Genomic DNA, 14,306 nt, shown 5'->3' with positions numbered 1-14,306 from the left:
CCGGGAGAGAGCATTTATTCCCAAGATAAAATGAAGCCAACAGGGGACGAGCCGAGGTAGATGCTCCGGTGACCCACCCGACTCCCGGCACACATCGGGGTCACTCCAAACCACCAGACCGCCAGGAATTCCTGAACCCCAACACGAGCAAACCCCAGCATCCCACCAGGGATTTGCAGGCAGGAATTGCCCAAGATTCCCGCCTGGAGAAGCCCCTTCCCGCAGCAGCCAGCAAGTGGAGCCCCTCAGACCAGGCCCAGGGGCAGGGAATTTGGGGGTGTCCCTGGCTTTTGGCGGAGGACCAGCACATCCCAGCCGGCAGCACAGCGGGAGGAGGATGCCGTAGCCCTGGGATTTAGGAGCGATGGAGGCAGGATCCCATTCCGACATCCTCGGTGTCAGACTTCGGGAGCGGTCAGCTGCAAAGAGACCGGGAGGTATTTTGGAAAGGGGGAAGGGATTTGGGGGACCTCCCCCAGCACCCACCACCCACAGGGGTTTGGGATCTCGTCCCCATTCCCAGAGCAGAGGGGGGGATGCTCCGGGATGCTCCCTGGGGACTGGGGTGGGATGTTTTCCTGGGGAGGGGACACTGCTGGCAGCAGGATGGGGACTGTCATCCCAGGAGCCATCCCAGTGCGGATTCTGTTCCTATCCGGGCTATTCCTTGGATCACCTCGGTGTAGCTGGGAGGCTGAGGCAGCTCTGCCGGTGGCACGGCCAGATCCACGCGGGTGGCACTGGGGACAATCAGCATGGCCTGGGAAACACCGGGATTATGGGAGACACTGGGATCACGGGAGGCAGTTTTTGGGAGCCATCCCTGCCACCGCCCCCTCATCCTACCTCGTTGGAGCTGAGGCGAGTGGCCCGGCACCAGAAATTGGCGGTGGCCACGGCGATGCAGAATTCCAGGATGGTGAAGATGAGCAGCACGATGGAAATCCCATTCCCTGCGAGCTCCAGGATGGGGAAAACCCCATCAGTACCCCATCCAGCAGCACCCGAGGAGGACGAATCCCACACGGGGCAGCATTCTGTGGCTCCCCCTTCCTCTCCCTCCGCATCCCCAGCTCCAAGGTCTCGCTCCAAGCCCTCCATCCTGCCGTTTTTATGGCTCATGGATGCTTCCAGGGGGTGACTCATCTCCTGAGGTACCAGCCTAAAATAGGTCGCACCGGCAGAGAAGAAACCACCACCCCAACAGGGATTTGGGAGAGGGCACAACACCCCTTGAGGGCTGGAGAAAACGCCCGGGGGGGGGTTTCTCAAGGGCTGGAATTCCGCCAAGTGGGATTTTACCAGCACGAGATAGCTGTAGTAGTTGAAGCTGGAGCGGTAGAGCCCGTTGAGGTTGAGGTCCACGATGAAGGCCACGATTCCCAGGAGTGCGAAGATGGCACTGATGACGTTCATGGTCTGGCTGCCCTTCACCTGTGGGCACCCGGGGGGCTGTGGAGGGGCGGCAGACCCCCCCGGAATCCCCGAGGGACGCCCCATGGGGGACCACTCCCGGTGTGCCCCTGGGAAAACTCACCGCACATTCCGTGGGGCTCTTCTCGGCACCGATGGAGAGGCACCCGGAGATGATGAACTGCAGCAGGAGAGAAGGGGCTCAGCCGGCACTGAGGGCACCCCAAACCCGCCCAGAGGTGGCACTAACAGGGCACAGGGGACACGGTGAACCCCCCCTGCCTTTGTTTTCCAGCTGCTGAGGCCTTGGGAGCTGCCGGTGCATCATTCCCGGTGGGCATCCCCTCCAACGGGTGTCCCACCTGCTGGCATCCCCCCCGCCCCAGCAGCACTCCCTTCCCTGTGGGCATTGCTCCCTGGTGAGATTCCCTTCCTGGTGGGCATCCCACACCCCTGGGCATTCTTTCCCGGTGGGCATCCCTTCCCGGGCCCCGGCACGCACCGACACGCCGCCCAGGAAGGGGATCTCTCCGATGACAAAGACAGAGGTGTAGACATTGGTGAGCGTGGTCAGGACGATCCCGAAGCCGATGTGCAGGAATCCCGTCATAATCTGGATGGTCTGGGAGAGCGGGATGGGTAGGAACGGGGTCAACTCAACCCCCCCGCCCACAGAGCCACCCTGGGGATGGGGGATGCCTTCATCCCAGCGCCTCTCCAGAGACGCAGCATCCCCGGAGGGATCAGCAGGAATCCCCCGGGAATGGGCCGAGGGGAGATTTTCCAAGGGTTTCTCCCCCCCAAACTCCCTCCGAGCCCCCCAAACTTACCCCCATGACGCGGTTCTTGCCCTTGGGGAGGGTCTCCGCCGTGTACATGACGGCGCGGCTGCCCAGCCGGAGGCTCCCCATGCCCTGCATGAGGAGAGCGGGGGGCACCGGGACCCCCCGGAGCAGCCCCGGTCCCCACCGGGGCCGCCCCCGCCACACCCCGCCACGGCCCGCGCCCATTGGCTGAGCCCCGTGACGTCACGGCTGCGGCATCACCCCCCCCGGGCACCGCCCAGCCCACGGGGGACACGGGGGACACGGGGGGACACGGGGGGACACAGGGGACAGCCCCCCAAAACCCGGGGCGGGGAGCAGGGAAGCGTGGGGCTGGGAGGATGCTCCCTGGGATCCCCTGGCTCCGCGGGGCTGCGTGGGGTGGGATAAATAAATAATTCCCAGTGTTGTCCCCCTCATTCCGGGCAGGGCTCCAGGACACCGTGTTCCCGCCGGGAAGAGCTGCTCATCCCAAACGCACACGCAAGGGGAGCTAAGGGAATCGGGGTGCAAACCCTCCCAAGCTGCGTGTTCACCCCGTCGCTCCCGCTCCTTTGGGATCCACGCCGTGTTTACAGGAGCGCAGAAAGGGAAAGAAAAAAAGAGAAAGAAAAAAAAATGAAAAAAAAAACCCTAAACCACCCCGCAGCGAATTCCTGGAAGAAAAATCCATCAAGGGCCATTAGGCTCCTGCGGCTCCTCCCCGCAGAGCGAGGGGTACGGGAGGGAGGGGCGGCATCCAGGACGCGGAGCTTGGCACTGCCCAAGCACGATTTGCCCTGGATCTCCTTCCCCGGGAAGGGGTGGGCCTGAATCCCCTGGATCTGCTCCCAGCTGCAAGAGGGGAGGAGTGGAGGGGGTCCCCCACACTGATCCCATACATTCCCCCCAAAACTCTCTTAATTCCCTGTTTTAAGGGTATCCAGCCCCGAGGAGAAGAGCTCCAGGCAGAGGATTAAACTGAAATCAGGGAATAACAAACACCCTGGGAATGAGAGGGACACACGATACTACCCTGCACCCCAAATTCATGGAGGACACCCCTGTACCCCATCCTGATCCGGACAATACCACATCCCCCTGCTTGGAATCCCTCATGGGGCTTGCAGGGCACAGGAGACTCAGAGTCATGGATCCTGAGAGGATTCTGGGGGGAGTCCTGATTTCCCTGGAGCAGCAACATTCCACAGGGAGGGAGAAGGGCCTGCCACAGCCATGGGCCCTCTGGCCAAGTGGAGGACATTCCTGCGCTGGATGCTGCCTGGGAGGAGCTGTGGGAAGGAGTGGAATTGGGGCTGGGGATGGCATCCAGCTCAGAGCAGGTGACAGAAAACCCATGGGGCCGGTAGGGTCCCCTCACTCCCACCCTACACCTTCAGGGACACACGGTCTTCCCATTCCTCACCTCCAGGGTGGTCCCACAGCTCCACAGGGGGTGCTCCAGATGGTGTCCCTCATCCCTGTTAGTCACCTCACAGCTGGACACCAGGCTCACTGGGCTTCCCAGGACAGCAGCTGGCACAGCCACTGGGGACAGAGAGTGGCATGATGAGCACAAGCAGGGCTGTGACAGGGATTTGGGGAGTCCATCCTCCTCCCCCAGCATGCCCAGGGCAGGGGGACCCACCCAGGGGTCACTGCTCTGTCCCTGTCCCCAGGGAGCGCAGCCAGATCCCCCAAACATCTTCTCACCCAGAGCATCCTGTGCAGAGGCTGGAGCTGCAAGGAGCAGCACGGAACACATTTCCCTGGGAGCCTCCATCGGGAGAGGGATGGAAAAAGAGAGAGGACCTCCCTTTAACACCTGGGAGAAGGCTGGTGGCCACGGCTCTCCCAGTGGGAAGCAGGGTGGGCAGGCCTACCCCTTGCACGTACCTGGGGCTCATTTCCAAAGTCTCCCGGGGATTTGATCCTGGGTGCTCATCCCACCTTTCCCAGCAGGAAACGTGGGAAGTCCCCGAGGAGGACAAACCCTGCTCAGCAGCAACCAAAACACCCATGTGTGATCCACGGAATGCCCATCCCGAATCCAAACCCGTCTCTTGGGAAGAAAGGAACCCTACCCCAGCCCAAACTCATTTTTTCTGGGGGGAAATGCTGATTTATTTAAAACAGAGCATCCTCAGGAGTAGCTGAGCTGCCAATAGGGGCCACATGGGGCTTGGAGGAGCTCCCCGGAGATGGGGGAACTCCAGCTCCCTTTGCCTCTGGAGGATCTTCTCCGACTCCGAGCGTGGGCCGCTCCCCTTCGGCTGCACCGCGGAGCTGCGGCTCCAGGACAATTCCCGCTCTGCCACTCGCTCCTGGGAGCTCCTCACTGCAGCAGGCCGGGCTCCCATTTTGACTTCCAGGCTCTTCTTGGCCACGTGCATCCTCAGGGCCGAGCGGGTGCCGCCGATATCCGTAGATCCCGAGGAGGAGCACGGAGAGCTGTCGGTGGATTCCGCTCCGTCGGGAGTGTGGCAGCTCCCACCGAGGCTCTGGCAGGAACGGGGCGATGCCTCCTGCCCCAGCCGCTCCTGGGAACGCCTCACCGCCACAGGCTGGGCTCTCAGCCTGACTTCCAGGCTCTTCTTGGCCACGTGCATCCTCAAGGACGAGCGGCTTCTCCTCAGAGCCACAGCTCCGAGAGGGCAGCGCGGCGTGTCCCCGGGCTCCTCTCCGCCGGGGCTCCGGGAAGGCGGCGGGCTCCCAGAGGAGCTGCAGGAGGCGCAGCAGGGCAGGTGGCCCCGCTCCAGCAGCTGCTCCAGGTCGTCCCACGGCAGCCGCCACACGTCCGAGTCCCGCGGGAAGGACAGCCCGGGCCACAGCGGTGTCACCAGGTCCTGCAGCCGGCGGGCCGCCGTCACGCAGGGGGCGCAGGCGGGGCCGCAGCCGCAGGGGATGTACGGGGGGCTCCCGGGGGCAGCCGGGCCCTGGGCACGGCTCTCCTCAGCCAGGGGGGAGCCCCCGGCCCGGCTCCCGAGGCGCTTCCGCGCCTTCCAGAGGCGGGCGGCCAGCAGGGCGGCCGTGCCGGCCACCAGCGGGACGAGCGTGGGCAGCGGGAGACTCATGGCTTCTTCCATGTCCCATGGTGGCTGCGCCGGGAGCCAGGCGTGGTGGCGCGTGTCCTGTTGTAGAGACGCCGTGCTGATGTCACAGTGCTGCGGGTGAGGCGCCTCTGTGACGTCACAGCCCCACCGCTCACCCCCTCTTCTGACGTCACGGCCCCGGGTCGCCCATCCCACATCCCAACCCAGCGCGGTGCCAGCTGCCGGGAAGAATAGGAAACCGATCCCCACAAACCCAGCACAATGGCTGGAAGCACATCCAGGCCACTTCCAGCACCTCCTTCGGGACCCTCGGGGGTGTCCCCCGCCCGGTACGTTTCCCTCCGGAACCAATATTCCCGCCGCGTTTCCCGGCCGGACAGCGGGCGGGGCGTGTTTGGGGACGGACCAATGGCGGCGCCCTTGCGGCACTTCCGGCGTGTCCCGGCGATGTGGCGATGGCGGCTCCCGGGGCCGCTCCGGGCCGGGGGAGGTCAGGGGGGGGGCTTCGTCGCGCTCCGAGGGGCCGCCCATGCCTTGTGGGGTGTTCAGAAGGCCGAGAAAACCTTCTCGGGTGCCTGGGGCTCGCGGCAGGGAGTGGGCTCGGGGTGGCGGTAGAACGGCTGAAACCGGGGAGGTACCGAGGTCTTGGTGGGACCCCCGGTTGGGCTGTGGTGGCTTGGGGAAATCTTGAGACCGAGAAGGGGAGGCTCCGTGGGGTCCTTCCGACCCTGCCTGAGACCCCACAGCCGTGACCTCCCCGCTCTGTCCCGCAGGTCCCGGCGGCGTCGCGGTTCCCCGGGCGGGGCTCAAGAAGTTGGCGCTGCCCCCGGATTACAGCGGTGAGGGGGACGGACGGCGGGAGAACCCCACGAGGGGTGGCGGGGGCACTCCCCGGTCTGTTCCCGGAGATCCCGGTGATCCTGATCCCGGTGTTCCCCGGCAGGGATCACCATCCCGGAGAAGCCGAAGCTGAAGTTCATGGATAAGGTGCCGGCGGTACCCAAGGTCCAGCGGGAGCCCCGGCAGCTCCGTGACATCCGCGGCCCGTCCCAGGAGGCCACCGACTTCACCCAGGGGCAGTACGGGATCCTGGTGAGCGGGAACAGGCGCCGAAGGGATCGGGGGGAGTATTCCAGAGGCTGGGACGGCGTGTCCCTGTTCCCAGGCAGGCGGGACACAGGGAGCTCCACCTCCGCGTCCCTGAGCTGTCCCACCCTGTCCCCCCACAGGCTTTGGGCGGGGGATACCTGCACTTTGGCCACTTCGAGATGATCCGCCTGACCATCGCCCGCTGCATGGATCCCAAATCCATGTTCGCCGTGTGGCGCGTGCCCGCCCCCTACAAGCCGGTGACGCGGAAAAGCCTGGGACACCGCATGGGGGGCGGGAAGGGCCCCGTCGACCACTTCGTGACGGCGGTGAAGAGCGGGAGGCTGGTGGTGGAGGTGGGCGGGCGCTGCGAGTTCGGCGAGGTCCGGCCCTTCCTGGCCCGCGTGGCGCAGAAACTGCCCTTCCCGGCCATCCCCGTCAGCCGGGAGAGCCTCCGGGAGATGCGGCGGGAGGAGGAAGAGAAGAGGCTGAACAACCAAAACCCCTGGACTTTCGAGCGTGTGGTGGCCTCCAATATGCTGGGCATGAGGAAGTACCTGAGCCCCTACGACCTGCGGCTCAAGGGACGCTACTGGGGCAAGTTTTTCCTCAAGCACAGAGTGTGAGGAGCGTCCGGATCGGATTCCTTTTGGAATTAAACTTTTCCACGGGAGCCCGGAGTGGGTTTTTTAGGAGCTGGGAATGCAGGGCTGGGAGCGTCCCGAGGGATAGGTGAATCGGGGTTTGAGGGATGAGGGTCTTTACCCCAAGGTAGGGTTTTGGAGCTGGAAACGTGGAGCTGGGGGATAAATGGATCGGGGTTTGAAGCACAAGGCTCTCTAAAATCCTGAAGTGGATTTTAGAGGTGGGAGCATCCTGAGGGATCCGCGGATCAGGTTGGAGCCAGGAGGCAGAGTGTGGGTGAGCTCTTTATTGAGGAGGAAGGCTCCAGCATGGGTGGCTGCACATCCAAGGAGCTCCAAGCGCAGGGAGAGGCTCCTCCGGCCGCCCCGGCAAGGCAGAGCCCTCTGTCCCCCCCCTCGAGAGGGACACGGCCCCTCCGGCCGCTCCGTGCCACCGAGGAGGGGCTGCTTGTCACAGCGGCCACCGACTGTCGCCCGAGTGCAGGAGGAGGAGGAGCGAGGGGTCCTCGGTGCTGAGAGGGGGGCGGGAGCTGTGGGTGGGCTCCACTCCTCCGGGGACACGTGGGATGTCCTCGGGGCTCCGGGAGTCAGGGCTCGGCCGAGGTCTCTCCGATGGATCATCCAGGCAGGGGGGGCGGGAGGGGGAAAGGCCACCTGTGACAGGGAGGAAGATGAGGTGACGCCTCTGGCAAGGCCCGAACGTGCTCCCTGGGATTGGGGGGTACCAGGGACACCCCTGTGCCACCCCCAGCCCTGTCCCTGTCACCTGGAGAGCAGCGGGTGGGGGGCTCAGGCAAAGATGCTCGCGATGCTGGATGCCAGGATGATGGCGAGGATGATGCAGCACAACATGATCATGATCTTCTTCTGCTCGGGGAGACAGGGAATGTGAGGCAGGGACACAGCTGGGGACGGGGACAGGGACGGGGAAAGGGCTGGGGAGGAAGATGGGATCAGGATGGGGCTGGGGAGGGGAGCAAGGAATGGGGACGGGGACACCAAGGATAGGGGCTGTGGAGTGGGGAGAAAGGACAGAGATAGGGCAAGGACAGGCTGTGGAGGGGACAGGGAAGGTGGCAGGGCAGGTGTGAGCTGTGACAGTGACAGTGCCAGCGTACCCTGGGACAGGTGACCAAACACTGTGACTTACCCAAAAACTCGAGGGGTGTGGGGTGGGGGGGACAGTCTGGACAAAGTCCGGGAGTTGGGGGTGTCCCCAGTCTCGCGCTTCCCCCTCGTGTCCTACAGCACCGGGAAACGGGCCTGATCCAGCCCCCAAATGCCCGGACACCGGGAGCCGAGCCGGAGCCGTGCCGGTGGCTTTGGGTATTCCCGGTGCCAACACGGAGAGGAGGCGCAGGGCGGGATCAACGGGGTTTTATTACAACGGGAGTTAAATATCCACGATCGACACATCCTCCCTCCCGGACATCAAAGCCAAGAGGGGACGGGGACCCGACAGCTCCATCTGTCACAGCACGGTGACAACAAACCCTGTGTCCTGTCCCTATTCCCGCCCTCATTCCACCGGGATGCTCGCGCGAGTAAGCGTCCAGCTCTCGGATTTGTGTCCTTGTCACCCTTCGCGGGGGCTGTGGCACCAATGGCCGCGGCCCCACGGACGGAATCCTGTCCCCTTCTGTGGGGACATGAGGGGCAGATGCCAGGGACCCGCAGGACGGGCGGGAAAGGCGGCGGCGCTGGAGCCCGCGGCGGGAAGCGGGACACGGAGGGCTGGGAGCAGCAGGTCCGGGAGGAGCAGGGAGAGGAGCGGTCCAGGATCAGTGCCGGGGAGGATCCCGCCGGGAGGTGACATCGCTGGGATGGTCGGGAGTGTCTGGAGGAGGGAAAGGGGAGCTGGAGGCGCCGGAGGGGAAGGGGAGGGGGCTTGCAGCAGGAAGGAGGGAGCGGGGATGGCAGAGAGGAATGTGGGGAAGAGACAAAATCCAGAGCCTGGAGCAACACGGAGCCTCGAGGAGCGCAAACGCCTCGAGCAACACAGATCACAAAAAATGCAGACCCCAAACAGCACAGACCCCTGAGCACCAGACACCCCAGAACATCACAGATGCCTGAGCACAGCAGACCCCCAAAAAGCACAGACCCCAGAGCACCGTGGGCCCCCAACCATCGCAGAGCCTCGGAGAACACCCCCAGCACTGCAGAGCTGAGATCACCAAACCCAGACCCCAGCACCCCCAGCCCTGTAACAGCCCCGAATCCCAAAGCACTGGAGCCCCCCAAGCCAGAGATGACATCGGGATCCCCCAGGGCTCTCTGTCCCCACAGCGCGGGTCCCCTGCCCCCCAACACTTACAGACCCCCGCCCCAGGAGCTATTTCACGTTCAGCCCCACCGAGAGTCCAATGATGAGGGCAACTGTCCCCAGCAAGAGCACGGCCACTGCCACCAAAATCAGCAGCTTCTGGGGGAACAGGGGCACGTGGGGTGGTGACACCTGTCCTGTGGGGGGAAGACGTGGGGGCACCGAGGGGCCCTGAAGGGCCAGAGATGCTGCAGAGGCCTGGAGATGGGGCTGAGTCCCCACCAGCTCATCACACCTGAGGGGGGGAGGGGGCTCAAGGGTGGCAGTGGCACAGAAAGGGACAGAGCTGCCAACCTCCCGCGGGGTCACTGGGGGAAGGGTGTGGGTTATTGGGGTCAGCTGGGGGATATGAGGGGTGGCTGAGGGGGACAGGAGGTGTCTGAGGGAAATCAAGGGATCTCAGGGCTGCTGGAGGATATGGGGGGGTACTGGGGGCACTGTGAGATGCGAAGGCACAGTGAGGGGCAGAGGGGGACACTGGGAGTACCTCTGGGATGCTGGGAGCTACAGAGGGGACATTGGGGGTTACAGAGGGAACGCTAGGGGCTGTGGAGGGGACACCGGGGCCGTCGGTCTGTCTTACCCTCCTGGCCTCACTTTGGTACTTCACAGCCTTTTTGGTGTCAGCCACGGCCCGTTCCACGAATCCGACAGACTGGTCCATGTTGTTCTCTATGCGGTCAATCATGGCTCCCTACAGAGCACCGGGGGGACACGGAGAGAGGGGGGGACACTGAGAGCACCCTGGGGTGCTGGCACCCACCCACCTGGCATGCCTGGCCCCGGCACTGGATTGTCTCCGTGCTCTGCTCTGTGTGCTCAGCTCCGCATTATCCAGCAGCCCACCCTGGGGGAGAAGGGACAAGGTTGGTGGGGACGTGGTGACACACCCCACAGCACACGGCACACCGCACACACAGGTACTCACCCATCCCCAGGGCATGCAGCGGCTCCTCGTGTGGCATGGGGGGACAGAGAGGGGCTGAGAGAAGGGGCGGCACCCCCGCAGGCTGGGGGACACTCCTGTGTCCCCTCCAGGCCACCACGGGGTGGGGGGTGACTCCATGGGAACGTGTGCGGTGGCCACCACCCCAGCTCATATCGCTCCATGCTTGGACCCCCCTCTGCAGGTCCCTGGGCCACTCCATGGTCACATGTAGGTCCCTGTGACCCCACACTTGGGTCCCTGCTTGTCCCTGGTCACCCTATGCCAAGGTCCCTGCTCATCCCTGTGACCCTGTCCCCAAATCTTTGCTAATCTCCATGCTGCCATACACAGGTGGTCCCTGTGACCCCATACCCAGGTTCCTGTATGTCCCCGTGTCCCCATGGCTGAGTCCCTGTGTGTCCCCGTGTCCCCATGGCCAGGTCCCTGCGTGTCCCCGTACCTGATTCTCCACCAGCATGGCGATGTCCACGAACATGTCGTGGAGCTCCTTGATGCTGCTCTCCAGGCGCACAATGTCCTTGTGCCGCCCCTCGATCTCGCTCAGCGCCTGCTTCGAGATCTGCGAGTCCATGATCTGCGGGGACAGGGGGACGTCAGCGGGGAGGCCTGGCCCTGTGACACACCCCTGTGCCCCCCCGTGTCAGGGCTCACCCCCGAGGTGAAGATGGAGGGGTTCCCACTCTCCAGCATCTCCTCCAGCTCCTCGTCCGTGGTGTTCTTGCCGGCTGCAGGCACGTGGGGAGGGGTGGGAACAGGCTCCGCCCAGTTCGCAGTAAGGGGCGGGGTCTGTGTTGCCTGGCTCCACTCACTTTAACCAAACTTGGTAAAATGGGAGGGGTGTGCATGAGTTGGCCCCTCCCACTCCATGAAAGAGGTGGGGTTTGGTGCCCAGGCCCCGCCCACTCCAGCCAAGGGGCTCGGTCACTCACTGATTTCCAGCTGGCGCTGGATCCGGCCCTTGCTCCGCTCCCGGAAATCCACCTGCGCCTCGTTGTACTTGGTCATGACATCCACGAACTTGCGGGACAGGACCGAGTGCTGGGGACAGAGACAGGGACGTGAGGATGGGGACAGGGACTTTGGGATGGGGACAGCCCCCTGGGCATGGTGTGTCCCTGGGGGACTGGAGCTGGTCCTGGGGACAGGGACATGGAATAGCCCAGGCATCGTGTATCCCCGTGGGCCTTTTTCCCAGGGGACAGGAGCGAAGACAGCGGAGTGACAGTGCCCAAGGGACAGGATGGGAAGTCAGATCAGTGACACTTTGGGCATGGCGTGTTCCTGATCCCAGGATGGACGGGACAACACGCTGAGAGTGGGGACGGTGGCACGAAACCCAGGGGACTCTGGATGTAGCGTGTCCCAGCTCAGGGTGACAGAACAGAGTGTTGGGGACAGGGCAGAGGGACACAAAGCCTGGGAAGACAGGGTGCTGCTGGGGATAGAACTGGAAGACTTGGGGACCCCTGGATATGGTACATCCCCAGCCCACGGGGGACAGGCTGGGACCTGGGGACAGTGGCTGCGGACTGGAGCTCACCTGGGACTTGCGTATCCGGAGGTCAGCAGAGGATCGTGCCTCGTCCTGCTCGATGTTCCTCTCCATACCTGGAGAGAGACAGACCTCAACCCATCAGGAATCCTTCCCACTGCCAGGCCCCCTCATCCCAGAGTCCCAGGGGGACAGGGACACCCGCAACACGGTGGTGGGGGCAGGACCACTCACTCTTCAGCTTGTTACGGACACTGTTGGCCATTTTCTTGATCTCTGCCGTCAGCTGCTCCAGGTCATCTTTGGTCTCTGTGGGATCACAGGTGTGAGGCGCCATGGCAATGTCCCCAGGGAGAGGCCCCGTGACCAGGGGAGGCTGTGGGGACGCTGTGACAGCACTCACTCTGCTCTGGGATGGGGGCTGAGAGGATGATGCTGTAGAGCTTCTTGGCTTCCTCCACGTTCTCCGAGATCTTGTCGATGTTCTGCCGGGTCTCCTCAATCTGGGCACATCCGGGAGGATTTGGGGAGAGGGGGGTTAGGAGGCAGCCCTACAGCCCCTAGCCCCGCTCCCAGCCCTCCCTCACCTCCGAGAAGAACTCATCCATGAACGCTGTGTTGTCCACCGCGATCTCCAGCTCCTCCTCGTCGTCCGCATCCTGCTTCTGTTGGGACACAGCGCTCAGGGGGGAGCCCCTGCCCTGCCACAGCCCCCCAGGGGCCCCCCGGGGGTGACAGCGACACCAGGGGAGTAGCCACGGGGATGTGGTGGCACACGGGGGGGACATCTGCAGCGGGGGAGAGCTGGGGGGGCCGAGCCCAGCTCACATCTGGCCACACGTGGCTGGGAATTAAGGGATTGCTGGGCTTGGCCAGAGGGAGGGAACGGGGACAGCCATGGAACGGGGATGGAACAGGGTTTGTGTCCCAAACTGTGGCCCCACGGCAGGTCTGGGGAAGCCCAGGGGGGGGTCACAAAGGGGGCTGGTACCTCTGACCCTGGCGTCGTGCCCAGGACCCCACCCACGTGCTCCCAAATCCAGCCCTTCCCAAAACTCAGCGTCAGCCCTTCTGCCTCCCCTCACCCCCTCAGCTCCACCAGCATCCCAGGGCTGTCCTTGGGGTGTCCTGGAGAGGGGGACGGACCCCAGGCTGGGACCCCCCAGCCCCCTCCCGCTGCTGCCAGAGTAAAAATAAAATTAATCCCTTCGCTCCCCCCGAGGGCTTTATCTGATGGCTCCATAATCCCAGTAAATCCCTGCCAAGCCTCCCTGCCGCGGCTAGGGGCCCGGCTGCGAGCTGGGGGCCTGCTGGGACCCCCCCAATCCGTGGGGAGCCGATGCTGGAGAGCAGGGGGACCCCCCAGGAGCGGGGCGAAGTGGGGCCCCACGGCAGAGCGGGAAAAGGGAGAAGGAAGTGGCGCTTGTGGCGGGAACACGGGGAAGTGTGGGGTGCAGAACGGGCTGCGGGCACCCCAAACCCACTGCCGTCCCCTGCGAGATGGACAACCCCCACGGGCCAGAGGAGTGCTGGTGTCCCCCCCCATTGCACCCCACGGCAGGAGAGGACAGGACTCAACTGGGGGGGGCACGGCACCCCAAAACACCCTCCGTCCCCAAACCGCACGGGGATGACCCCGGAGTCCCTCCCGCCTGACACCCCCGTTATAAGGAGGCTCAGGGTTCCCCCTCCGCCGTGGGGTGACCCCCGTGACACCCCCACGCACACCAGGGTGGGGTCTCGGTGCCGTCCATCCTGTGGCGTCCCCGCCCACTATGGATTGGGGTGTCCTGGAGACACCATGGGATGGGGTCTGATGTGCCTCCATTCCTGTGACACCCCCGCACACCGTGCGGTGGCATTTCAGTGACATCCACCCCACGACGTCCCCATCCACCACAGGCTTGGTTTTTGGGATTCCCTCTCCCCGAGACGCTCCCACCCACCCTGGGGTGGGGTCTCAGGGACCCCATCCCGGCGTCACCCTTTTCCTGCGGGGCCCCCTGGGGGTGTCCCCTGTCCCCTTCCCACGCCGGGAGTCCCTCACCGCCTTGAGCTGCTCCAGCCGGTCCTTCATGGTGCCCCCAAAGGCTGGGGGGGAGCGGGGGGGTCCCCGTCCTCGCCCAGCGCAGGGATGGGGTATGTCACCCTCGGTCCTCGCCGCTCGGCCAGGCCTCCTACATCCAGGCGAGGTGGCGGGTGGCCCTGTCCCCTGTGCCTGTCCCCGAGCCCGGGGCTGTCCCTGCGCTAATCCCCAGTGACGGGCGCAAGGAAGGCGCCGAGGGGAGGGACGAGGTGGAGCCGCCTCTTCACCTGGGACACCGGGGACACCGGACCCGCTAAAGGCGGCAGCTGGGGTGGCCTCCGGGCACCCAGGGAGGTGACAGGGGTGGGGAGGGGGTGAGTTTGGAGGCCGGGAGAGAGCTGATCCCCCAGGGGGGTCACACGGTGAGGACGTGTCACCCCCTGCCACGTGTGGCTTGCCCCGGGAGGACGGCTGGAGACAGGGAACAGGGCTCGGGGGACGTGGCTAGGGA

The 14,306-nt window shown here is 64.6% G+C and overlaps 3 protein-coding genes across 4 annotated transcripts; 1 reads left to right on the top strand and 2 right to left on the bottom strand.

Annotated features, from left to right (window-relative positions):
- Nucleotides 1-2,402, bottom strand: LOC136362114 (membrane-spanning 4-domains subfamily A member 12-like). Of its 2 annotated transcripts, XM_066320391.1 has the most exons (7): nt 2,244-2,357; nt 1,916-2,035; nt 1,538-1,594; nt 1,303-1,434; nt 847-960; nt 677-760; nt 1-419 (listed from the first exon to the last, which is right to left on the bottom strand). In XM_066320391.1, exons 1-7 carry the CDS (start codon nt 2,331-2,333, stop codon nt 399-401), a joined length of 618 nt encoding a protein of 205 aa, XP_066176488.1. In that variant the 5' UTR covers nt 2,334-2,357; the 3' UTR covers nt 1-398. The 2 variants fall into 2 exon arrangements, with proteins under 2 accessions (XP_066176488.1, XP_066176487.1); XM_066320390.1 differs by lacking the exon at nt 1,916-2,035 and having other exon boundaries at nt 2,244-2,402.
- Nucleotides 2,403-5,662: 3,260 nt separating this feature from the next.
- On the top strand, nt 5,663-7,031 carry MRPL16 (mitochondrial ribosomal protein L16). The gene is made up of 4 exons (XM_066320389.1): nt 5,663-5,759; nt 6,043-6,108; nt 6,213-6,361; nt 6,499-7,031. The coding sequence occupies exons 1-4, from the start codon at nt 5,678-5,680 to the stop codon at nt 6,982-6,984; spliced, it is 783 nt and encodes a 260-aa protein (XP_066176486.1). The 5' UTR covers nt 5,663-5,677; the 3' UTR covers nt 6,985-7,031.
- A 243-nt stretch (nt 7,032-7,274) lies between these two features.
- Nucleotides 7,275-14,076, bottom strand: STX3 (syntaxin 3). Its single transcript, XM_066320388.1, has 11 exons — nt 13,817-14,076; nt 12,357-12,434; nt 12,173-12,272; nt 12,004-12,078; nt 11,818-11,885; nt 11,207-11,315; nt 10,929-11,002; nt 10,717-10,851; nt 9,912-10,022; nt 7,769-7,869; nt 7,275-7,656 (listed from the first exon to the last, which is right to left on the bottom strand). Exons 1-10 carry the CDS (start codon nt 13,844-13,846, stop codon nt 7,792-7,794), a joined length of 858 nt encoding a protein of 285 aa, XP_066176485.1. The 5' UTR covers nt 13,847-14,076; the 3' UTR covers nt 7,275-7,656; nt 7,769-7,791.
- Nucleotides 14,077-14,306: the final 230 nt, after the last annotated feature.

This window comes from Sylvia atricapilla, chromosome 6 (assembly GCF_009819655.1).
Source record: "Sylvia atricapilla isolate bSylAtr1 chromosome 6, bSylAtr1.pri, whole genome shotgun sequence".
NCBI classification, from domain to species: Eukaryota; Metazoa; Chordata; class Aves; order Passeriformes; family Sylviidae; genus Sylvia; species Sylvia atricapilla.
The sequence above is the reverse complement of the archived record's forward strand: the minus strand, read 5'-3'. Positions and strand labels throughout refer to the sequence as shown.